The sequence below is a fragment of the Tubulanus polymorphus genome, chromosome 11 (genome assembly GCF_964204645.1).
Source record: "Tubulanus polymorphus chromosome 11, tnTubPoly1.2, whole genome shotgun sequence".
Lineage (NCBI taxonomy): Eukaryota > Metazoa > Nemertea > Palaeonemertea > Tubulaniformes > Tubulanidae > Tubulanus > Tubulanus polymorphus.
In genome coordinates this window covers 12,361,643-12,381,214 of record NC_134035.1, presented here as the reverse complement: position 1 = coordinate 12,381,214, position 19,572 = coordinate 12,361,643, and the positions used below count along the sequence as shown (strand labels likewise).

The 19,572-nt window shown below is 37.5% G+C and overlaps 1 protein-coding gene across 1 annotated transcript in view; it reads left to right on the top strand.

The window, feature by feature from the left end:
- LOC141913230 (uncharacterized) overlaps window positions 1-19,073 on the top strand; it is a 32,158-nt gene extending 13,085 nt beyond the window's left edge. Inside the window, exons 2-5 of the mRNA XM_074804702.1 lie at window positions 13,514-13,597; window positions 15,179-15,286; window positions 15,886-15,933; window positions 18,349-19,073. Coding sequence (XP_074660803.1) covers window positions 13,514-13,597; window positions 15,179-15,286; window positions 15,886-15,933; window positions 18,349-18,500 — 392 coding nt within the window. The 3' untranslated portion in view covers window positions 18,501-19,073. The remainder of the gene's footprint in view (window positions 1-13,513; window positions 13,598-15,178; window positions 15,287-15,885; window positions 15,934-18,348) is intronic.
- Window positions 19,074-19,572: the final 499 nt, after the last annotated feature.

Here is a 19,572-nt window from a genome sequence, read left to right as displayed (position 1 = left end):
TACAAAACGTTCGCATCGACGAATAATTCATTTAAAATGATATTTTCAAACAATTATCGCTATAGATGAGATGATAGGTAAACGGCAGTTGAGTGGGAGGGCGCGTTACACTTTTACCGTTAATTGCTCGAAGCTAAAAATAACAAATTACTTATTTCCGTATTAGCTTTTACATCTAATCATATTGGTTTTGATAATTATTCCTAGATTGCATTTTTTCTTAAGAAGAACGACAATGGTTATAATAAGGCGAATCCAAATTTCATAAAGACTGTGGTCTACTGATTTTTGGTTATGTCTAAAAATGATACGGGGGTCTCTCGTATGATACTTACAAAAAAAGACCTACCACAAAAAAATATGTATTTTTGCTACCACTGATAACGTAACTTTTTATAATTCTTTTATGTCCTTCCGCAATTTCAAGTGGAAATAGATATTGCAATCATAATCTAGAAACAAATGCAGTGGAGTATGCGGACTCATGTCCTAATCAGACCACTTGTGATTCATTCAGGTTCTGAAAATGCCAGGGCTACTTTTAAAGACAGGCGGTCATCTCTTCCAATGTCACCTTACCTTTGAAACCGCAATATTCTCTCAATACAACTGTTCAAAGACAGACATTTCGATAATGTCAGACGCGTTGGAAGCAATTGGCACCTGGCTTCACAGTGTCAAAATACGGACGATCACCTACAAACCTTCCTTACCTGAATCGCTAACAACCACGTTTTTTATTTTGAATATTAGACGAATACAACACGCGGAATTCCGTTACCGGGTAAAAATATCGACGACGTATTTTCTGAAATTCCATCCGTCTCGCATTTCATCGTATTATTCTCGTTTATGAAGCCCACTCGTCTCTTTGCAACCACCGACAGCGAAACAGACACCAGAAACAGTAGAAGGCCTACCTGATCCGGCGTGTAGGATTTAAATCAAATATTCCAACTGATACCTCTTAGGTATAATAACCATTAGCATCAGAAAATAGAAAAGACCGGTGAAAATACCGAAAGGTTTTCGATAATGTTCTTTCTTAGTATAAGATGCGGCGGATAATATAAAACATTCTCCTGAATCGGGATTTGAGACTCGGGTCTGAATTCATCGATGAACCATGCATGGATTTTGTTACCGCCACAAACTTTAGTTATAGAAGTTTCAGACTACCGTAGATGATGATCAAACCTGAGTCATAATGTTGAAAATATAAACTCCTTCGCTAAGAATGAATGATAAGGGCTGAAGTGCTTTCTAGAGAATGTACAATGTAGTTTTGATATTATTCAACGTTTTGACTATATCCTTAAGTGTCTTAGAAAATGGCAATAATGAAGTGAATACTCAATAATCCAGGAGATAGACGACTGTTGAAATGTTGGATAAACTTTAAACCAAGTAAACATTTCGGACTCTTTGTTTCGTTCTCAGGCTTAAAACTGATACTTTGTTTCTCATTTCTGCTTAGCTTAAAAGTTGACCCGGTCGGCCGCCTATCTGCCCGACATTATTTTTTTCTCGAATCAAAACAAAGCTATCCTTAACACAGCCGGTAGTGTGTGTTAACTAACTCCGAGTGTTTCATCAATGGTTATCTATAGAACTTACGAGTAAAATTTGAATAGAACCATGAACTACTATTCATTTCGATAAGTTGATTAGAAGTACCGGACGTAAATTTACGAATTATAGGGACGGGAAACAATTATAAAATTCGCTGGTCGTCTCACACAATAACGAAGCATCGAGAACCAAACGAAATAGAAGATAGAAGTCCAATATCGGGGATACTGTCGCTGTTGAAATTGAAGCTGGAAGGCATTTCGCTCTGATACCATGAATCAGTAAAAATAGCAGATCTGAAATCTGAGAATGTAGTGTCGAACCCTGTATGAACTGGAGTAAATACATCGATTATCTGTCAAGAGTTCTATAGTGAATACTCGGTACTCGTATCAATAACGCAAACTATTGCGCGCGTCTCATTTCGCGGACGATTTCTATAGCGCGAATCAGATAACAGAACCAATTCGGAACAATCCACTTCGTTCGATTACAATAATCTACATGTGAAGATGTAATAATAGTTATTATAGTTAGAAGACGATACGCGGAGGCGTTCTCTCGCAGGAACCGAGCGCCGCTATGTATAGTGCCAAATCAGTGTAGCGGTTAATATGTTAAGTGTTCTACTTGAGGGTACAAAAGACTCTAGCCGACTACCGCTCATAATCTAATCAAATTCTTATATATACCTCACTGAAAAAATCTGCGACGGAGAAAACTGGAAATATTGCGTCGTCAATTCGCGACCAATAAAGCATATAAAAGCTTTGATTTTTATACGTTGAATTATGTGCGGATTTTTTCTTTACGACTGTGTTCGCTTCTCAAACAGTTTTCAGTGATTAATTTGTACGAAAAATCTACATTTACATATATTTCATCGCGTAATCATTACATGCTATTTCTTTATTCGTTTAAGTATTTCATAACTTGTATGACATTCAGATATAATGACAGTATATGAAAGGCGGCTAAATACTACAGGAATACATTATCAAAGGTGTCGTTGTTACTCGTCAACAAGAAACCGTTTTATTTCACTAAACATCCTCAAGAGATAGTTCCCTGTTCTTATTCTCAGATCGTGGGAGCTAGCTTGTGCTCGTGGATAGATCTATGATTTTGAACGGGGAGCGATTCTGTCTGAAATATTGTGGAAGTAAAACGTGGTTATTCTGACACAAAGTACAGAGACGGTCTACTCGTGGAGTTAGTGACCTATTATAAAAGCAGGACCTAAGGCTAAACAAAAATGATACCTTGTTTCTCCGCAGCGGCCGGGTCATTTTTGTAAAATATGATAAAATTTATAAACAGTTCATTTCTATAGCGGCCGGGTCTGTTATGGTAAAATTGATCACGATTTTTAAAAAGTAATGTATAGGGTAGATAGGCGGCCGGGTCAACATTTAAGCTCAGCAGAGCGGAGAAACAAGGTATCAATTTTTTTAGCCTAAATAAATGGTAGCAAGATAACGACATTTTTGCCGCACAGCATTTTGCACTTCTATACGGTGAAAATCTAGTTGCTGTATGATCCGGAGTCGAACATGGCCATGAATCGAGAAAAGTGCCAAAATTATGATGAAACCAACTGATTCAGATCTCATTGCTTTCATCGAGACAGGTGAACAGACTATAGGAGTCTACTGCGAACTTGCTCGAAGTGAGACATTTCAAAAACTTGATACCCTCCGACAATCGATAGCGATGATAGCCTGATTAGTGGTTACATTGTGAGCAGTTTGCTATTTTCACGATTAAGCTTGCCGAGGACCGGCTATAGCGGTGGGATTAACGCTTGTTCATTTTCCAGATGATCTGGTTTCAAATCTGGTATGAACGAGCACACACGGTTATAGATTGCAGTCGTGTGACTGGTGTCATTTTTCGGTTATCGGCGACGTTGTCATTGCGTGATATGATCACAGTTATTCACATGTATATATGAACCGCCGCCGGGTTTTATCGTCACTATATATATTACTTATTGTCTTACGCGAACAGAATCCTCGCTCGTCTTATGTATGAGGTACTGGACAGTTCTGCACTTGGGTCAGGTTTCATACAGTTCCCAGTTAAGATTTAACTCCGAGTTAACTCATTGCAAATTAACTAACTTTAAAAACTTTCCACACTTTCAAAATAACTTTACATCCGCCCTCGATTTTACTTTTAAAATTTGTTTTTGATACATTTACTGTTCAATATTCAGCCCAGGTAACATAAGAAATACATCTAATAAAGTTTGCACAACAACATCAACAATGATGAGAAGGGGAATAATACAAATGCTGTAAAAAGAAACGCATTGTATTAATGAACTAATGAAAACTGAGAAGTATCCTATTTAGGCGGAGAATTACGCGATAAATTCGACCTTTTTGTCACTGGAGAATCTTTTTTTTATATTCAGGCAATTGTATTTATTGTTTGCTAGAATGAGTTTAGTTCGTTATCGTTTCATTATCACTAGTTTGAGAGATTGGTTCCTGACTAATACAAAACGAATGACCAACACTCTTCAACGCAGTTCATTCTATGACAATCTGTTAGTGCTGTAATATTGACGAAAATAAGGTCGGAGTTACTTTTATAAACCTTTATATAACTTTTCAAAGATAAATAAAAAAGCATCACTCGACGAATCAGATTTTCGTTTATCGAAATGTTAAGTTCTCGACACGAAAAACTACCCGGTATACACTGATTAATGACGTGAGGGCTTCCGAGTAATTAATTACTTCTACTGAAATTCGAACCCGGATTTCAATAGGAGCCGAGAGAGAGAGAGACGTCCGTCAGAGACTGTCCGGATTATTAGATATATCGTTGGAATATGATATTACGTCTAATTCGGCACATATCGTATTAAATAATCGTATTACATAATTTTGGATTTCAGACGAAAGTTTAGAAGCAGACAACTCTGAAACGAAGCGAGAAAACAATCGAAAACGATCGGTGAAACTGTATTTCATGAACTATAATGCTGACGATTCAATTAGATTACGCGTTAAATAGATATGAACACGAGTTTTTTAGATGATTTATAGACACAAAAATTGATATCAAAGATATGAAACGCCCGCAGACGCCAAATCCCGACCTCTACCCCGTATCTTTTGTTGACATGTCAATAGATAAATTTCTTTTTTATATTTTGAGTTAGTTTTGTTTTTATACATCTATATATACATTCTATATATTAGTGAGTTTTATCACGATACGTTTTTATTCATATTTATGACTAAAAAAAATTAGCCCAGTTTTTCCCCCCCAACGCTCTGCCTACATTGATATCCAAGCCTTTCATTTAACTAAAAAAGAAAAACTCGATTCGACCCTGAAGTTACGTACAGTTTTTCCTCTATCTCTCTCGGCTGAATTGAATAATTGACGAGAAATGATAAGATCGTATTTGGAATAAGCTTCTCGGATTGGACGAGATGTGGTTTTTTTTATGTTGTCGTCTTTTCGTAAGGGTATCACACAGGCGTGCGCTCGTATGGCACGAAATACCGGGCTACTTTCATTGCATCCCCCGTGTATTATTCAGTTACTATTATGCTATTCACATCTGCAACTGCTGCTGTTGTTGCTGGTGCTATGTTTTCCTATCACTATTCCTGTTTCTGATGACAGAAAACGAATTGATATCTCTACACTCGTCATCGTGTTAGGCGTTCTTTTCGTATCCGTGGTTCATAATCAAAAAACAAAGTGACGAGGAAAAAACCGATATATTTTGTGAATGCTACACACACCCACGTCTCCGCTGTCCGACAAACTCCCATTAAGCAGTACTCAGATTTCGGTTACGATGACTTTCGCGTTTCAAACTTCGCGTATTTACGGGCTGATTTATAAATGGACAAATGGAAAGGGACTGGACTAGTCCTCGACGAAAAACGATGAAATACAATGAGTATAGAAACTTCAGCGTCCGTGTTTCGCTAAAAGTAGAAAATTCGGTCTCAGAACCAACAAAACATAAACCGAAAGATAATGAAATAGAAGCAATAGGAAACGAGGGCGAAATATCGACGACATTTGAAACACGATATCGCCAGAAAGTCACGAAAGGATATTTGCGAGCAAAAGGGAATTGTTAGCCTCCGTCGAACTGGCAATTCCTATCCGTAATTTGGCGCGGGGATGTTTTGTTATGTATTTTTTACTATAGTCATTGCGGTAGAACATATTTCCTGTCTGTAAGATAAAACTCACGTCCGTATCGTATATCAATTAACTGAGATTCCTGAACGGATGAAGCGCATAAAAACTAAAGCGATATCTATCAATTATGAACGTACCGGTTAATACTGGTCAATATCAACCTTGAATCGTGATTGCCGTCTACATCCAGTCGTCACCGCAGTCACTATCGATAACTAACTCGATGAAACTACACGCCAGCAATAACAAACTCAAACACCACGTTCACCGGCACGGTACTCGGTGCGTTTTTTTGACGCTGTAAAAACCGTTAGAAAAATATTTTTAAACATCGATTACTACATTGCGTTATTCGAGGAGTCCTTCGCGAGTCGATGTGCACTACGTCATCGATATAGGCGTTTCACAATAACGTTTACAATTGCGTAATTGACGTTCTATTTTTAAGACAAATAAAATTCATGACCTATTTTCGACCTAGTAAATTTTCCTTTATTTTATTCTAACGAAGCCCAAATACTGACGACGGTTGTATATACGCACAAGGCCCTAATTACTATGGGAAGTTATTCTTTAGCTAGACTGGTTGCCGGTAATTCAATTCAATCAAATCAAATTGTTGATATGTACACACCTGCCACCAAAACATAGCCGGCGAATTATCAATCAATTATCAATGTCGACAATATCGAGCAACATATTTGTTATTTTTCAAGACGTTAATTCTTTGAATCAACTTCAATTTCAATAAACTATAGACTTCGTAAAACTATATTCAAAGGTAACAACATATTTGACGAGGTTCGATAAGGTAATGACAACATAAGTCGTCTATATCACCTAAACCTGACCGTTTCTAGAAGGTATTGAATATGTATGTTGTATATCGCGTGGTTTACTGCGCGTATAAATGAATATATTTACACCGAGTCTGTTAATAAAGATGGACTGTTATCTATCTGTACACGGACCCGCGCATCCAGTCTTTACAGTAGAAAACACCGCAACAATCAACATCGAATTAGTTTTAGGTTTTATTCATTTGATTCTGCCTGTCGACCCTTATCGTGTATTCGTATACCTAAGTTTACTTATACTTTTACTTTATTCGACGAACTCTTCGTCTTATTTACAGGGATGCCAACCTCTAAAAAAGTGCTATCAGTAACAAGTTGAATTTCTTTCAGTAACATTTCATGGAAATATAACGGAAAACGTTCAAACTATCAGTAAAAAAGTTTTGACCACAGTAAGAAACTGCTGAAAATCACGAACGGTTGGCAGCTCTGTATCTACGAAAGACAATACGGAAAATTCCTGTATCATTTTTTACAGAGTGTAGCTGTAGGTTTTAATCATTCGATTCGTTCTCCATATACTTTACTTTATTCGACAAACTCTCGCTCAACAAAAGACAATTCGAGTGTTGGCTAGCACTGGCTCCTTTTAATTAACCATATCACGAATCATTTTTGCAAATATGTAAGCAAAGTTGCACGTATTTATTGCTTTATAGATTACGATAAAACATATATCATGTTATTATATTATCGAGTTAAAATACGTATCCATAAGAATATTCTCAGAAATTGCGAGGTTAATTCTTCGCCAGTCCCAAAGTTCATTATTTTGCCGCGACCGATTAAACGACTTTATCACACATCCATCATTGGTATCTAGTTTCACCCGCCCTATCCACAGTGATCCCGTCGCTCATACGATCCTAGTCTACCCACCCACTGCCCTGCTGTTATTTTACATCAGTATATACATATTTATGGGTGTAAAACAAATTAATTATAGTACTTTTCTAATGCAATTCTAATAAATATATCCTTTATACATTGATGTTAATTATTCAGAAAATAGATATGATATGATATCAATGTGGTACATCAGACACTAAGGTTCTTAGTGAATATCTAGTACGCGATGCTGGATACTTTCTAATTCATTTTCTAACGGTAATAACTTAACGGTAATAACTTTGATATTAACTAAAAATAGCTGCTGCTTGGTGAATATCTAGAACGCGATGCTGGATACTTTCTAATTCACTTTCTTAACGGTAAAAACTTTGATATTAACTAGAAATAGCTGCTTGAATTTATATTCAGCATGTGGGTCAGTCGAGATGATTCGAATTTCTCGATTTTTTGTCTCAATAAATAGCAGAATAAGCAAACGCGGAAAAAGCTTACATCGGCACTTTGCGTTTGTTGTTTTTACGACGACGGTGCCGCGTAGTGCCTTCTGAAGTGAGTTTACTTGTTTCGAAGATCAAACGTTTCATCAAAGTAGAACGACTGACGAAACCCCCGTCGTTTAATACGAAGACACGTTTAGAACGCCGCACGCGGATACGTTAATTATATATCAAATATCAGTTGCAGATTGAACCTTTAAAACGGTTAACGGCGACGTACGGTTTACGTATTACCCTAACGATTCAATTTAATCAAACGCTACACGAATTCAGCGGCTCCTATTTTAATTTGCGACGTCATTTTTTGCCAGTTGAATTAACAGCCGTTCCGGCGCTAACCCCACCCAATAATTCGACATGCGACATACGACATTCGACATGCTCGCGTAGTTTAATTAAAACTTTTCGACGTATAGTAAAAACGTAATCTCTCGAAGTACGTAACGTTGTATTCCGCGCGCGCGGTCTCATCTATTTCAATTTACTTAACGTCGAATCTATCGGGTTTTTTTCTTTCCCTCCGATACTGAGTGGAAACCTCTTCAATCAGAGTAATCACCTGCATAAGACTTTCGTTGTAAGATCACGGCGAGTCGTGGAACACTGACCGACCGAGAGCGCGCGTTCATCGGGGTTCGAACCCACCATGCATCTATCGGATTTTACACCCGAATATCCACAACTTCTGCATCCCCCTGCATCAGTAGACCGGGTGCGCAGGTACATGCGCAGCTTTCCGAACGAAAACTGGCGGCACCAATCAGATTGCTCGTTGTATAATCGTTGAGGCAAATTTCAAGGAAGAACTATAAATGGGAAAACCCGGGCTAAAATAAAACGGGATTTCTGATTGGCTAAAAATCACATCATCTGAACTGCGCATGTATCTGCGCACACGGTCGATTATGGCAGGGTTTCGTGCCGTGGCAATCTCGATGCCGTCAGGTTCGAATCCCTGCCGGGGGAGGATGCCACTTCTGCATCACGTTAACTTGTTAACTAGTAGTTATTTGCTACGGGGGGGGGGGTATTTGCGAGTAACTTGATGCGCGCATTATGCGATGTTTTACAGTTAAGCCGATTTATACCTTTTCGACTCGACGATTTATACCGAAGGCGAATGTAAAGGTCACCTCGCAGAAACGCGCATTACCCGTTGATACCGCGCACCACGGCTGGTGATGTTCCCTCTATTTTTTTTTTCAGTCTATCCATCGCTATGAGGTATTACAACATCCGACAATCTTTTAAAGCGTATCGGAAAATTCCTACTACAGAATGTAATATCGACGGAAATTGCTTCTTAGGGTCACTTAAATGTAAACGATATAGGTTTAGAGGGTGAAACGCCAACTGTAAAATCGATGTAGGATTGTCGTACAATTATTAATTACTTTGACGAATTAATATTGACATTGATATATCATTAACCTAAGGCTAAACAAAAATGATACCTTGTTTCTCCGCAGCGGCCGGGTCATTTTTGTAAAATATGATAAAATTTATAAACAGTTCATTTCTATAGCGGCCGGGTCTGTTAAGGTAAAATTGATCACGATTTTTAAAAAAAGTAATGTATAGGGTAGATAGGCGGCCGGCCGGGTCAACATTTAAGCTCAGCAGAGCGGAGAAACAAGGTATCAATTTTTTTTTAGCCTAAGTTTCCATCAAATAAAACAACCTTCTATTTTCCATATTCTACAGTATCACCACAATGCAAGGAAGGACACAGCTATACTGTTTCCCATAACCTTCTAACTCTTGTTCATCTGATACGTATGAAACTTGAAGAAATTGTATTCGCGTCGATTTGCTATGTATTTATACATTGGGCAATGGACTTATCTAGTTTATATATATATCAGTAAGCGGACACAAAGGAAATCAGATCAGCCGTATACAAACAAACGAGATACCTCTCCGCGCTTTGGTCCCTCATTCGATTTAGGAAATATTTATTACAAAAGAAAATATCACCAGCGCAAACGAACGATACGAAATTACAAAACGACGATCGGTCATTGCGAGAGAACTCGCTCGCAGAATATCCGCGATAGAATTTTTCAATTCGGCAGCGACGAATAATCGTGGGTACGAATTGATTACACGCGGTAATAAACGACGGCGCAATAAACCACGCGATATTTCTGAATCTGAGAGTTGAAACCGCGACAGTTCATTGTTCGCGCGGAATTCACAGTCATCCCAGGAATCCAGTAGCCGATATTCGAACAAGAGAAACCGCAAAACTTTCATTTCTGACAGAAACTACAATTAATAAAAGTGAAGGTGTGCGCGCGCGCGCTCGCTCGTCGAGCGAACTACTACGAACTTGTCTAGGAACCTATGATTTTGGCGGGCGTATATTTACACCCCTCCGTGATATTGAATCTTCTAGAATGAAAAAAGCAACGCACTACTGAATTCACGCCATCCTCTGGAAAACGTGTTACCAGTTAAAAGTTCAACAAGAACATAGCGTTGAAATATGAAAGAAAATGTTCAAATTAATCAGTAATCAGTGGAAAGACCTTCAGTAACATTGCGTAATCCTATTACTGAAATCGAATCAGTATTTCTATTGGACAAGATAATAACAAAATACTGACATTCAGAAATAGAAAAATAAAGAAAAAACACATAAAGAATGAATGAGACGGTTTACTATAACCTGAACACTGGTACAAACATCAATAGTGAAATTCTAGTTGGTAGAATGGTTATGTTTTGAGATTGGTTTCGATGACGCCTTCTTGCGTTTCAATCACGATTCTTGGCGCGCACACAAAAACAACCCATTACGAATTACATTATTACAGGGCACAAGCAACGCGGAAGCATTAAAACCCACAAAATCGAATTGAATCATCATCAGATACGAGCAGCTAAAAACCGAGAACGAGTGAGTGATTCCCAGTGGAATCAGTGAACACACACACACACACACACACAGCACCACATTCTCAGGTGTCATTAAATTCCGCTAGATCCACTATTTCTAGAGCTGAAACCAAACTTGCACACCAGGACTCGTCACATACTAGAGCTGGTCTTTAAACTTAAGACGGGTCTTATTTTCTTAAGTCAGACTTAAAAGATTGAAGAGGAAATGACTATTAAAAGTCTTAACGTAGGAACCGGCCTCTGATGGGGTCGTTTACCTTGAGTGGCTTCATCTAATCTCCTCCACATTATATCAAAATATTTCTTATTTTGTATATTCCCGTATATCCCTTCGTGACAAGTTGTACTTTATAGTGGAAATGAAATCATTATCATTAAAATTGTTAGACAAAAATCAGCAGTTAGGAAACTATAGAAATCCTTATGTTGATGTATCGATGAATCAAATAACTCCATAACTGAGATAGGAAATCGGGCCACAAGTCAACTATATATGGACTGGCGCTTGAATATCTGAAGATGAAGAACCCTCGTAACTGTAATGATGAAACAATCAAAAACTATTGATCAAACTGACTAAGTATTATGGTTTACGAAAATAAATGAATAAGAAGGCCGTTGTAGAATGCTACCGTTCATAGCGTGAACCCGCCGTATATTGACTCATATCTACAATAAAGACACACTGGTGGTAACTTCATCAAAACAGTCACTTTTTAAAAACTGACTGGTTTTGATTGTTTTCGTGAGAGAACTGGCGATTTGTGATTTTTCCGAATATTCGGCGACTATTCCACGATGTTTACGGGGGCAAATAAATTATCGGTGTCGTCGCAATCGAGCGAGTGTATCGTTAAATAAAATGTCGTCGGCGGCGCGTTGGAATTATCTCATTTTGTGCAAACGACCGCAAGAAATTATCTGACTCACGACACGAGAGTGAAAAAAAAAAATATCTCGCTCATTCGTGATTGAATCGCTTTAAAAGCTGAAACTCGGCTTTTCTCATTCATCGTTTCATTGCTATTTTTGCATATGACACGAATGAAAAGCAGATATCTATTAACCGTCTCTTACGTCATCGGCTTTTCCTTTGTTTCTGACTTCTGTCTCTCCCCTTCTCTTCTCTTTTCTACCTCCTCTCTCCCTCTCCCTCGCTCCCTCCCTCTCCCTCGCTCCCTCCCTCTCCCCCTCCCTCCCTCTAGCTCTTTCATTCAATCATTTTCCTCTTTCCTCTACATGTTTATATCTATCGCGAGTAACCTCTACAAATCTATGTAAAACTTTCATGAAAAGTTCGGGATCATTCGTTTCTAGCACTCTCCACTCTCCCCTTTCTCTTCTTTCTATATACTCCTCCCTCCTTGCTATTATTTCTCTTTTTCTCTTCCCTTTATCACCCAAATTCCTCCCTCTGTTATTTATATATCTATATCTATCGCACCCTCTTCAAATAAATGCAAACTTGTCATTAACAGATCGCAATCATTAGTTCCTTACTATCAAACGAATACAGACCCGCGGGTATTTCGATATGAACAAATGGATTTTACTAGAAGTTTCGTATAGTTGGCAGCGCTTATCAATCGAACATGAAATCAACACAATTTCGAATAGATAAACAACTAATTATCGACCGTAATCTAGCCGTAGATAGCAACATTATAACATTGTCGCCTTACAGAAAAAAGTGTTATTTCGCTGACAGAAACGGAATTTAGGCGCCAGGAGGCATCGTTATAATAATATGAGGCGAAAAAAATAATATAGCAGAGAAAGAGAAGAACGCTGCTGATCGAAGCTCTACGCTTATTAAGTGCGTTACTAATTGATTGGCTATTTTTGTCAACGTCTCTAAGGTGTTTATTTCTGTCGAGGAAAATCAAAATTGAAACTCTCTTTATCGGGTAATACCGCCATTACTGCAAGGATAGGCCTGCATTCTTACGGGAAAAAATGTTTGAAATAGATTCAATTTTCTCAGTTTTATAGTTTAAGTGATATTATTGAACTGCAACCAGCGAGTGGTTACGGGGACGGGGATGATTTATCAACTCCTTGCGGTCAAACAATATGAATATCTGCAGTGATAGATCCTATGTGTTAGGTTATTTATGATATTTGTAGGTAAATGTCTCCCACGGGGGTCGATAGGATCTATCTGTATTATTTACAGTTGTTTTTATGAGCGTCGTTGCCCGATGAATATCCGTCCGCTGAAAAACGTCATATTCATTTCTCAAAGAGAGAAAGCCCCCGCCCGAGTGAATATAAATAACCCTGATATAGAAAATAAACACGTGGAGTCAATATAGTTAGACGATCATAATGTAACTAGTTCTGGCGAGTTGGAGTGATTTACGCGAGACGCTAAAACAACGTTGATGTCGAATAAACCTCACTCAACGGTCACGGGTAACTTATAACAAAACTCAATACACAGAAACCGCGAAAAACTTAACAACTTTCGTCCATTAGTTTGGCGGAAGGAACGACGTTGATGATGGCGTCTGTTTCGAGAGTCGAATTATTGAGAATGAATTAATTTCACCCTGTCGCGGCTCATAGTCAAACTAAACCAGCTGCCGCCTCCACAATTTCAGACTAATAATCCATTGATTATAAAGTATCTATCTATTTCTATTACAGAGAAAGTTGTCAAACGGGTCAGATGTAGAATTCATAACGGCGAATTATTGTGTGATTTAATCAGTTTAAAAAGTCCAGTGCCTGGTACGTATTTACGATATCTTTACAGTCGCGCTTCACTGTTTGATCAGTCATTCAAGATATGAAGAAATTCAATCCAATTTATTGTTAGTGCATTAGAATAATTTGACATTCAGTCATTAAGCCTGACGATCGGTCACGCCACACGGTTAGCTGATTGGTCAACTCATAGCTGACTGGTCACGGGTTCAGTCAAGACAAACATTCAAAAACTCAGCCAGTCATCTGACCACAGTGGTCTTATGGCTAGCATGCTGGATTTCAGTGCCAGAGGTTCCAGGTTCGATCCTTGGAACGCGCCAGCTTTCATATCGTATTTCGCATCTCAAGATTTCTTTTGGTAGCAAATGTCTTTTTGTTAATATAAGCACAGCCTTTGACAGTCACTGTCTACGCAGCTTCTTATTTGGGAATCGCCTATTTCAAATAGTGATATCATCTTGAAATCATCTTTTAATCTCAACAACAATTCGTCCTGCAGCGATTAGATTTTCTCAAAAAAAATCGTGAAACTGTCGAATAATCTAAAATAATAGTTCAGAATAGTATTAAAACTATCCTTTTTTGGTAAAACTAAAGAAAACGATTTCCTATAAAAATTTATCCAACCTTCGCAATCCACTCAGAGTCAATCGTTATATGAAACTAACAAAATCCTACATAAAAATGTTGTATGTTTCTTCTAGATAAATACATCTAACACTAAAGGTATCAGGTATCTTGTACAATTCACATGATCTGCCCTAGTAATATGTCTCATATGTCGAAATGAAATATTCAAAAACTCTTCAGTTACAAACTCTCTACAAGGTTGTTGTACGGTTACATTAACGTTTGAAATCTAAGCCATTTCTTTATCTTGTTGCGTAGCTGGAACTGGGCCCAGAATCAAATTAAATCCACACAACCATGCAACTGACACCTGCGTCAAATTATAGGTGTTTTGTCGTCAACGAAATATATCAGATAATAAAAAATAAATCAGAGAGAGATATATATATAAGATAATAAATTTAGTATATTGAAACCACAACTGCGGAACCGAATCGAGGGTCGTCAAATCAAACCCACGCGACTGTGGAACCTAATCCAGGGTCAAAATAAACCCACGCAACTGTGGAACTGGGTGCATAGTCGAATTAAACCCACACAAATTTAGAGCAGGGCGTTGTTCTGCCGTTCTTTAAGGTCCAGATTCCGGAATGAAATATCTTCCGATACAAAAATTACTACTAAGAATTTTATTGAATGCAATTGCTTGAAATTTCAATTCGTTCAAAAAGGTCGCCATTTTTAAGCGAAAGTATTTTCCAAGTTTCAGTCAGTGTATAATGACAAACATATCAAACTTAGACATCGGCTCAAATTACAATTAAAATTCATACGGATCAAGCGGATGATATCATAAAATATTAAATATGTTTTTTTCTAAGAATCAAATTCGGTATAAAACGCCTCGGTTTAAAAATGAACGCATTCAAATATTCGATATTGTGACGGTGGGGAGAAAACTGCGGAAACAATAGAAAATCTCGAATTGTCACCGCTTCAATCAGTGATATTTATTCTATATTAATATTGTAGATATTCTGCAGAGATTCAAGTGCCTCTATTTGAAAGATGAACTCAACTGTAACGACATCGCAATAGAAAACATAGATTTTAATAAACCAGATAAATCTCAGACGATAAGTAAGTAGAATCAACTCGATGAATTATAGGGTGAAGTTACAGACCAGCGCCGAATTGAAAACTTTACGGAATAATTCCTGGGTGCTTGGATCACACAATACCCTTTGACCCTTTGCAGTTAAACCTTTTGCCAAAACATGAAAATGGTATCCAAATTTCGAATTCTATCACACTGACTTTTTGAAGGGCACAATTATTCGCTACCCCCAAACCCCTCTACACAGGCCTGGGTTGTTTTGGGAACTTTTGCGTTTTATCTTCAGTTAACTATCCTTGTGCTCGACGTCCAAAATGATGCGCTATGACATCATTTCCTCTATAACCAACACGTTACATGGAACCTTTAGTTACTGTGTCCTATGTAAAACACTGATACCGTGTTTTATATCGGATTGCATTAAAATTAAAACAGTGAATCGGATGAGATTTACATTTCTCGATTCAAAAACTATACAACAGATATGTGTGGAGCTGAAATGGTTTTTTGGTCGCAAACCGATCCATAAAAACGAATTTGCCGTGTTAATTTTCTTATTGCGAATGAAGTGTAATTACTCGTCACTGTCACTCACTCTCTGCTATTTTTTTTTTTATTTCAGAATTGGAAAGGATTCTAAACGATGTGAAATTATTATTGAAACTTAAAGGTAGATATCACATTTACAACTGAGTGGGTTTTATGTCGTTCGTTCGATTTCATTCTGTTGTATCCACAAAAATATTGTATCCAGAAAAATATTGAGCTATACTTGTAAAAAAGATAAAATACTAAACAGAAACGATACAAGATCGAACGCTTAGATTCCACACTCAGTATTCCTAGAGATGGCGCTATTAGAATATTAGCTAATAAACTTATGCTCAAGGAAACATTACTGATGACTAGTTTTGTCCTTAGTGTGGGAGTTTATAATTACTTGTCAACGCGGACTCGAGAGATTTCTATCGATAGTTGAAATAAAAATCTCGTTCATTTTAAGAATTCGGATGATGTGGGATTTTATGGTTCATTATCTTTCAACGCGTACCGAGCGTTTTATCAATGGTTGATAAACAACAAATCTATCTCGTTCGTTTCAAGATTTCGAATGAAGCTTTACGCGTAAAAAATGTTTGTAGTTTCTATACGCTCTGAGACTATACTATACGCGTCGATGTCCTATGAACAATTTCACCAATATTCATATGCAATCTTAAAAATACGATCACACGTGAGAAATTTATCGAATACGGTGGAACCTCGTTGCAGCGCACCTCACAGGACCAGAAAATATGTTCGTTATAACCGATAGTTCGTTATATCCAGTATGGAATTAATCAAATTTTCTTACATGGGACAAAATTCTATATAGTTATATTCTATTTAGTTATATCTGATGAATCGTTGTATCCGAGTTCGTTGAAACGACGTTCCACTGTTATCGAGCTGGAAACAAGCCCTGAATTGAACTGAAGCATTCGACTACTAACATACTTAATCAACGGAACAATGCGTTCCATATCAACCTAGATATAAACGAATATGATTATCATATGATTTAAGATGAGATTTTCAGTTAACCTGTTTCATAAAACGAGAGAAATCCCACAATAGATTCAGCCAAAACGAGAAACTTGAATAGAAGAGTGTATATATTTGCGCAATGTTTCGGCTAAAGACTATTAGCCATCATCAGGCGTATCATTCAGTACGGATTATGATGGCTAATAGTCTTTAGCCGAAACATTGCGCAAATATATACTATTATATTCAAGTTTCTCGTTTTGGCTGAGTTTATTGTGGGATTTCTCTCGTTATCATCTTACACGGATATTGCGTATCTTCTCGTCTGTTTCATATATGTAGATCATTACCTGATGGTTAACGCTGATTTTAGATTAGATATGATTTTCAGATCTGATATGAAAGATACTGATGGTTTTTTACAATAAGCACAATGCCCCGCAGTTTATAACGGCTGGAAATTGTTGAGATTTCGTCGATCTCGAGAAAAAGAAACGCTTTCAAGAGCTGCGAATCCCACGGTGTGAAAAACATGTGTCTTCTCTTCTCATGTACTAGCTATTTACCGATATAGATCGATTTGAGACGAGGCGTGAAGTAGTTAGTGCCCAACAAGACACCAACTGGCAGTCATCATTAAAACCTTATTCTCAAGTTCATCTTGACGGAATCGTCTTTAACCGCTGCGCACGGGCCCTGCGGCGGCCGCTGTGGCAGCGCGGGATTACTTATAACTCGCACCGCGCGAGCCGCCGAAAAATCTACTTTCACCAGAAAATCACACACGTGTTTATTATCGACACATACTAATACGCGATACGATACGAGCACAAAATTGAAATTGTTTTTTTTTCTTCTCTCTCGTTATATAGAGATTCATAGATTCCTATCTACTCAATTTCTCACTACAAGATTAATCTTCTCAATGTTTGTAACTCGCGTGAAGACGATACACATTTATAGCCACTCGGCAATCAGGCTGTTCACTGTCGACCTGTGTTCTACTACACAAAATCTATCTTTTCATTGACGTACTAGTTTCATGTACTAGATATACCCATTATTACTGATGTCATATACATGATTGTAATTGATCACTGTCAAATATGATCACTGTTCTTCTGTGCTGACTATTAGAATGCCAATAATGTGAAAATTGTGATATCAAATTATACATTTTGGTTTTGATTAATAATTTTTTTCATAAGTTCATTTATTCGATAGGAAAATACCCTGTCTAATGTTTCGATGATTATTTATATGATATATGTTATTTGAATGATTATTTGTATGATCGTATGTCTAATGATTGTGAAATTGGAACCATCGGTACTAATAGGCTAGGTTGTTTTACTCAAAATAGATATCACAGTAACAGTTTCTATCATTTTATCATTGAAAACTTGTCAACTTTCGCAATTAAATTGAATTTTGAGTTTAAGATACGAATGAAGTGGAAATTGACCGAGTCTGAATTCCGATTTTAATATTTCACAATAATAAATAATACTGAGTATGTTTTAATATATTTTCTCTCTCTCTCTCTCTATTTCATCAGACGCTGAGAAACAGTTGAGTTCGTCGTCATCAGAACCTGTCGACTTGGAACAAACCGTATCCGGTGCCGACAAAACTCAGACGAAAAGAGCTGGCTCCGGCTGTTGGTACGCTCCGGGAGCCGGTAAATACTTGTGTCGCGGAGGAAAATAATACTCGCATGCCGCAGTAGGTTCCCGTCGGCCCAGCCAACCAACCGCGAACCGCAATGGTTTGTACAGACACGAGCACACCACATACACAAACACACCCACTGGCATGTGAGGAATTAAGACTTTCAGAGATAAACATCCTGGCAAGAATTACCCAACTCAGGATCAAATTCTATGAAATTTTCCCTCGCAAGGAATTTCGTAATTAGAATAAGAGATCTGTAGATTCTAATCGCGCGTTGAAATTTTCTATCGGTTACGCAAGGATTTATTCACTCACTCACTCACTCGCGTTGTGAGAGACTGATAGAGAGAATACTCAACGATACTATCAATCTTTACATCGCAGAAACTGATCATCGAAGCCAACAGAGCGCTCCGCCGCCGCGATAGACAAACGCTCATCTCCAGTAGGCGACAGATCGACAAAAACAATAGTGATGATTTATATGTATATGTATATATATATTATATATATACGAGAGACAAACACTTGCTACATAAATACTTGTGTGCGTATACGATTTCTAAAACACAAGTATCAATGTTTTTTGCTCATTCATTTTAATTATTTATGCCAAAACGATTTGTCTAAAACCTTCAAATTTATTTTACAGTTTACTGTAAAATAAATATTATATTTATTAAAATTATTATCATTATTATTATTATTATTATCATTACTACTATTGATATCATTTGCACACACAGCGCAATAAAAATATTTTCTTAGCCAGATTATCTTCGTTTTCTTTTTATTTCGTCTTATTTCGTCGTTGAAGATGGATATCATTGTCATATGTCTAACATTCGTTCACACAGTGATATTCACTGATTTGATATAGGCCCCTAATTCTCCCCTAACAATTGCCCCTAATCCCTGATTATTCAATTTAGACAACTTTGACGATCCGTTCGATATTAATCATCGCCAAAGTAAAATTTACCTTATCAGACTTCCCATATTGTGGTACTTTGTTTGCATCATCAGTGTGAAGTCTTGATGTAAGGGCTATGATCTTCCATCTGTTAGGTCTGGATGCTTCATCACCTGAAATCTATTAAATACCTTG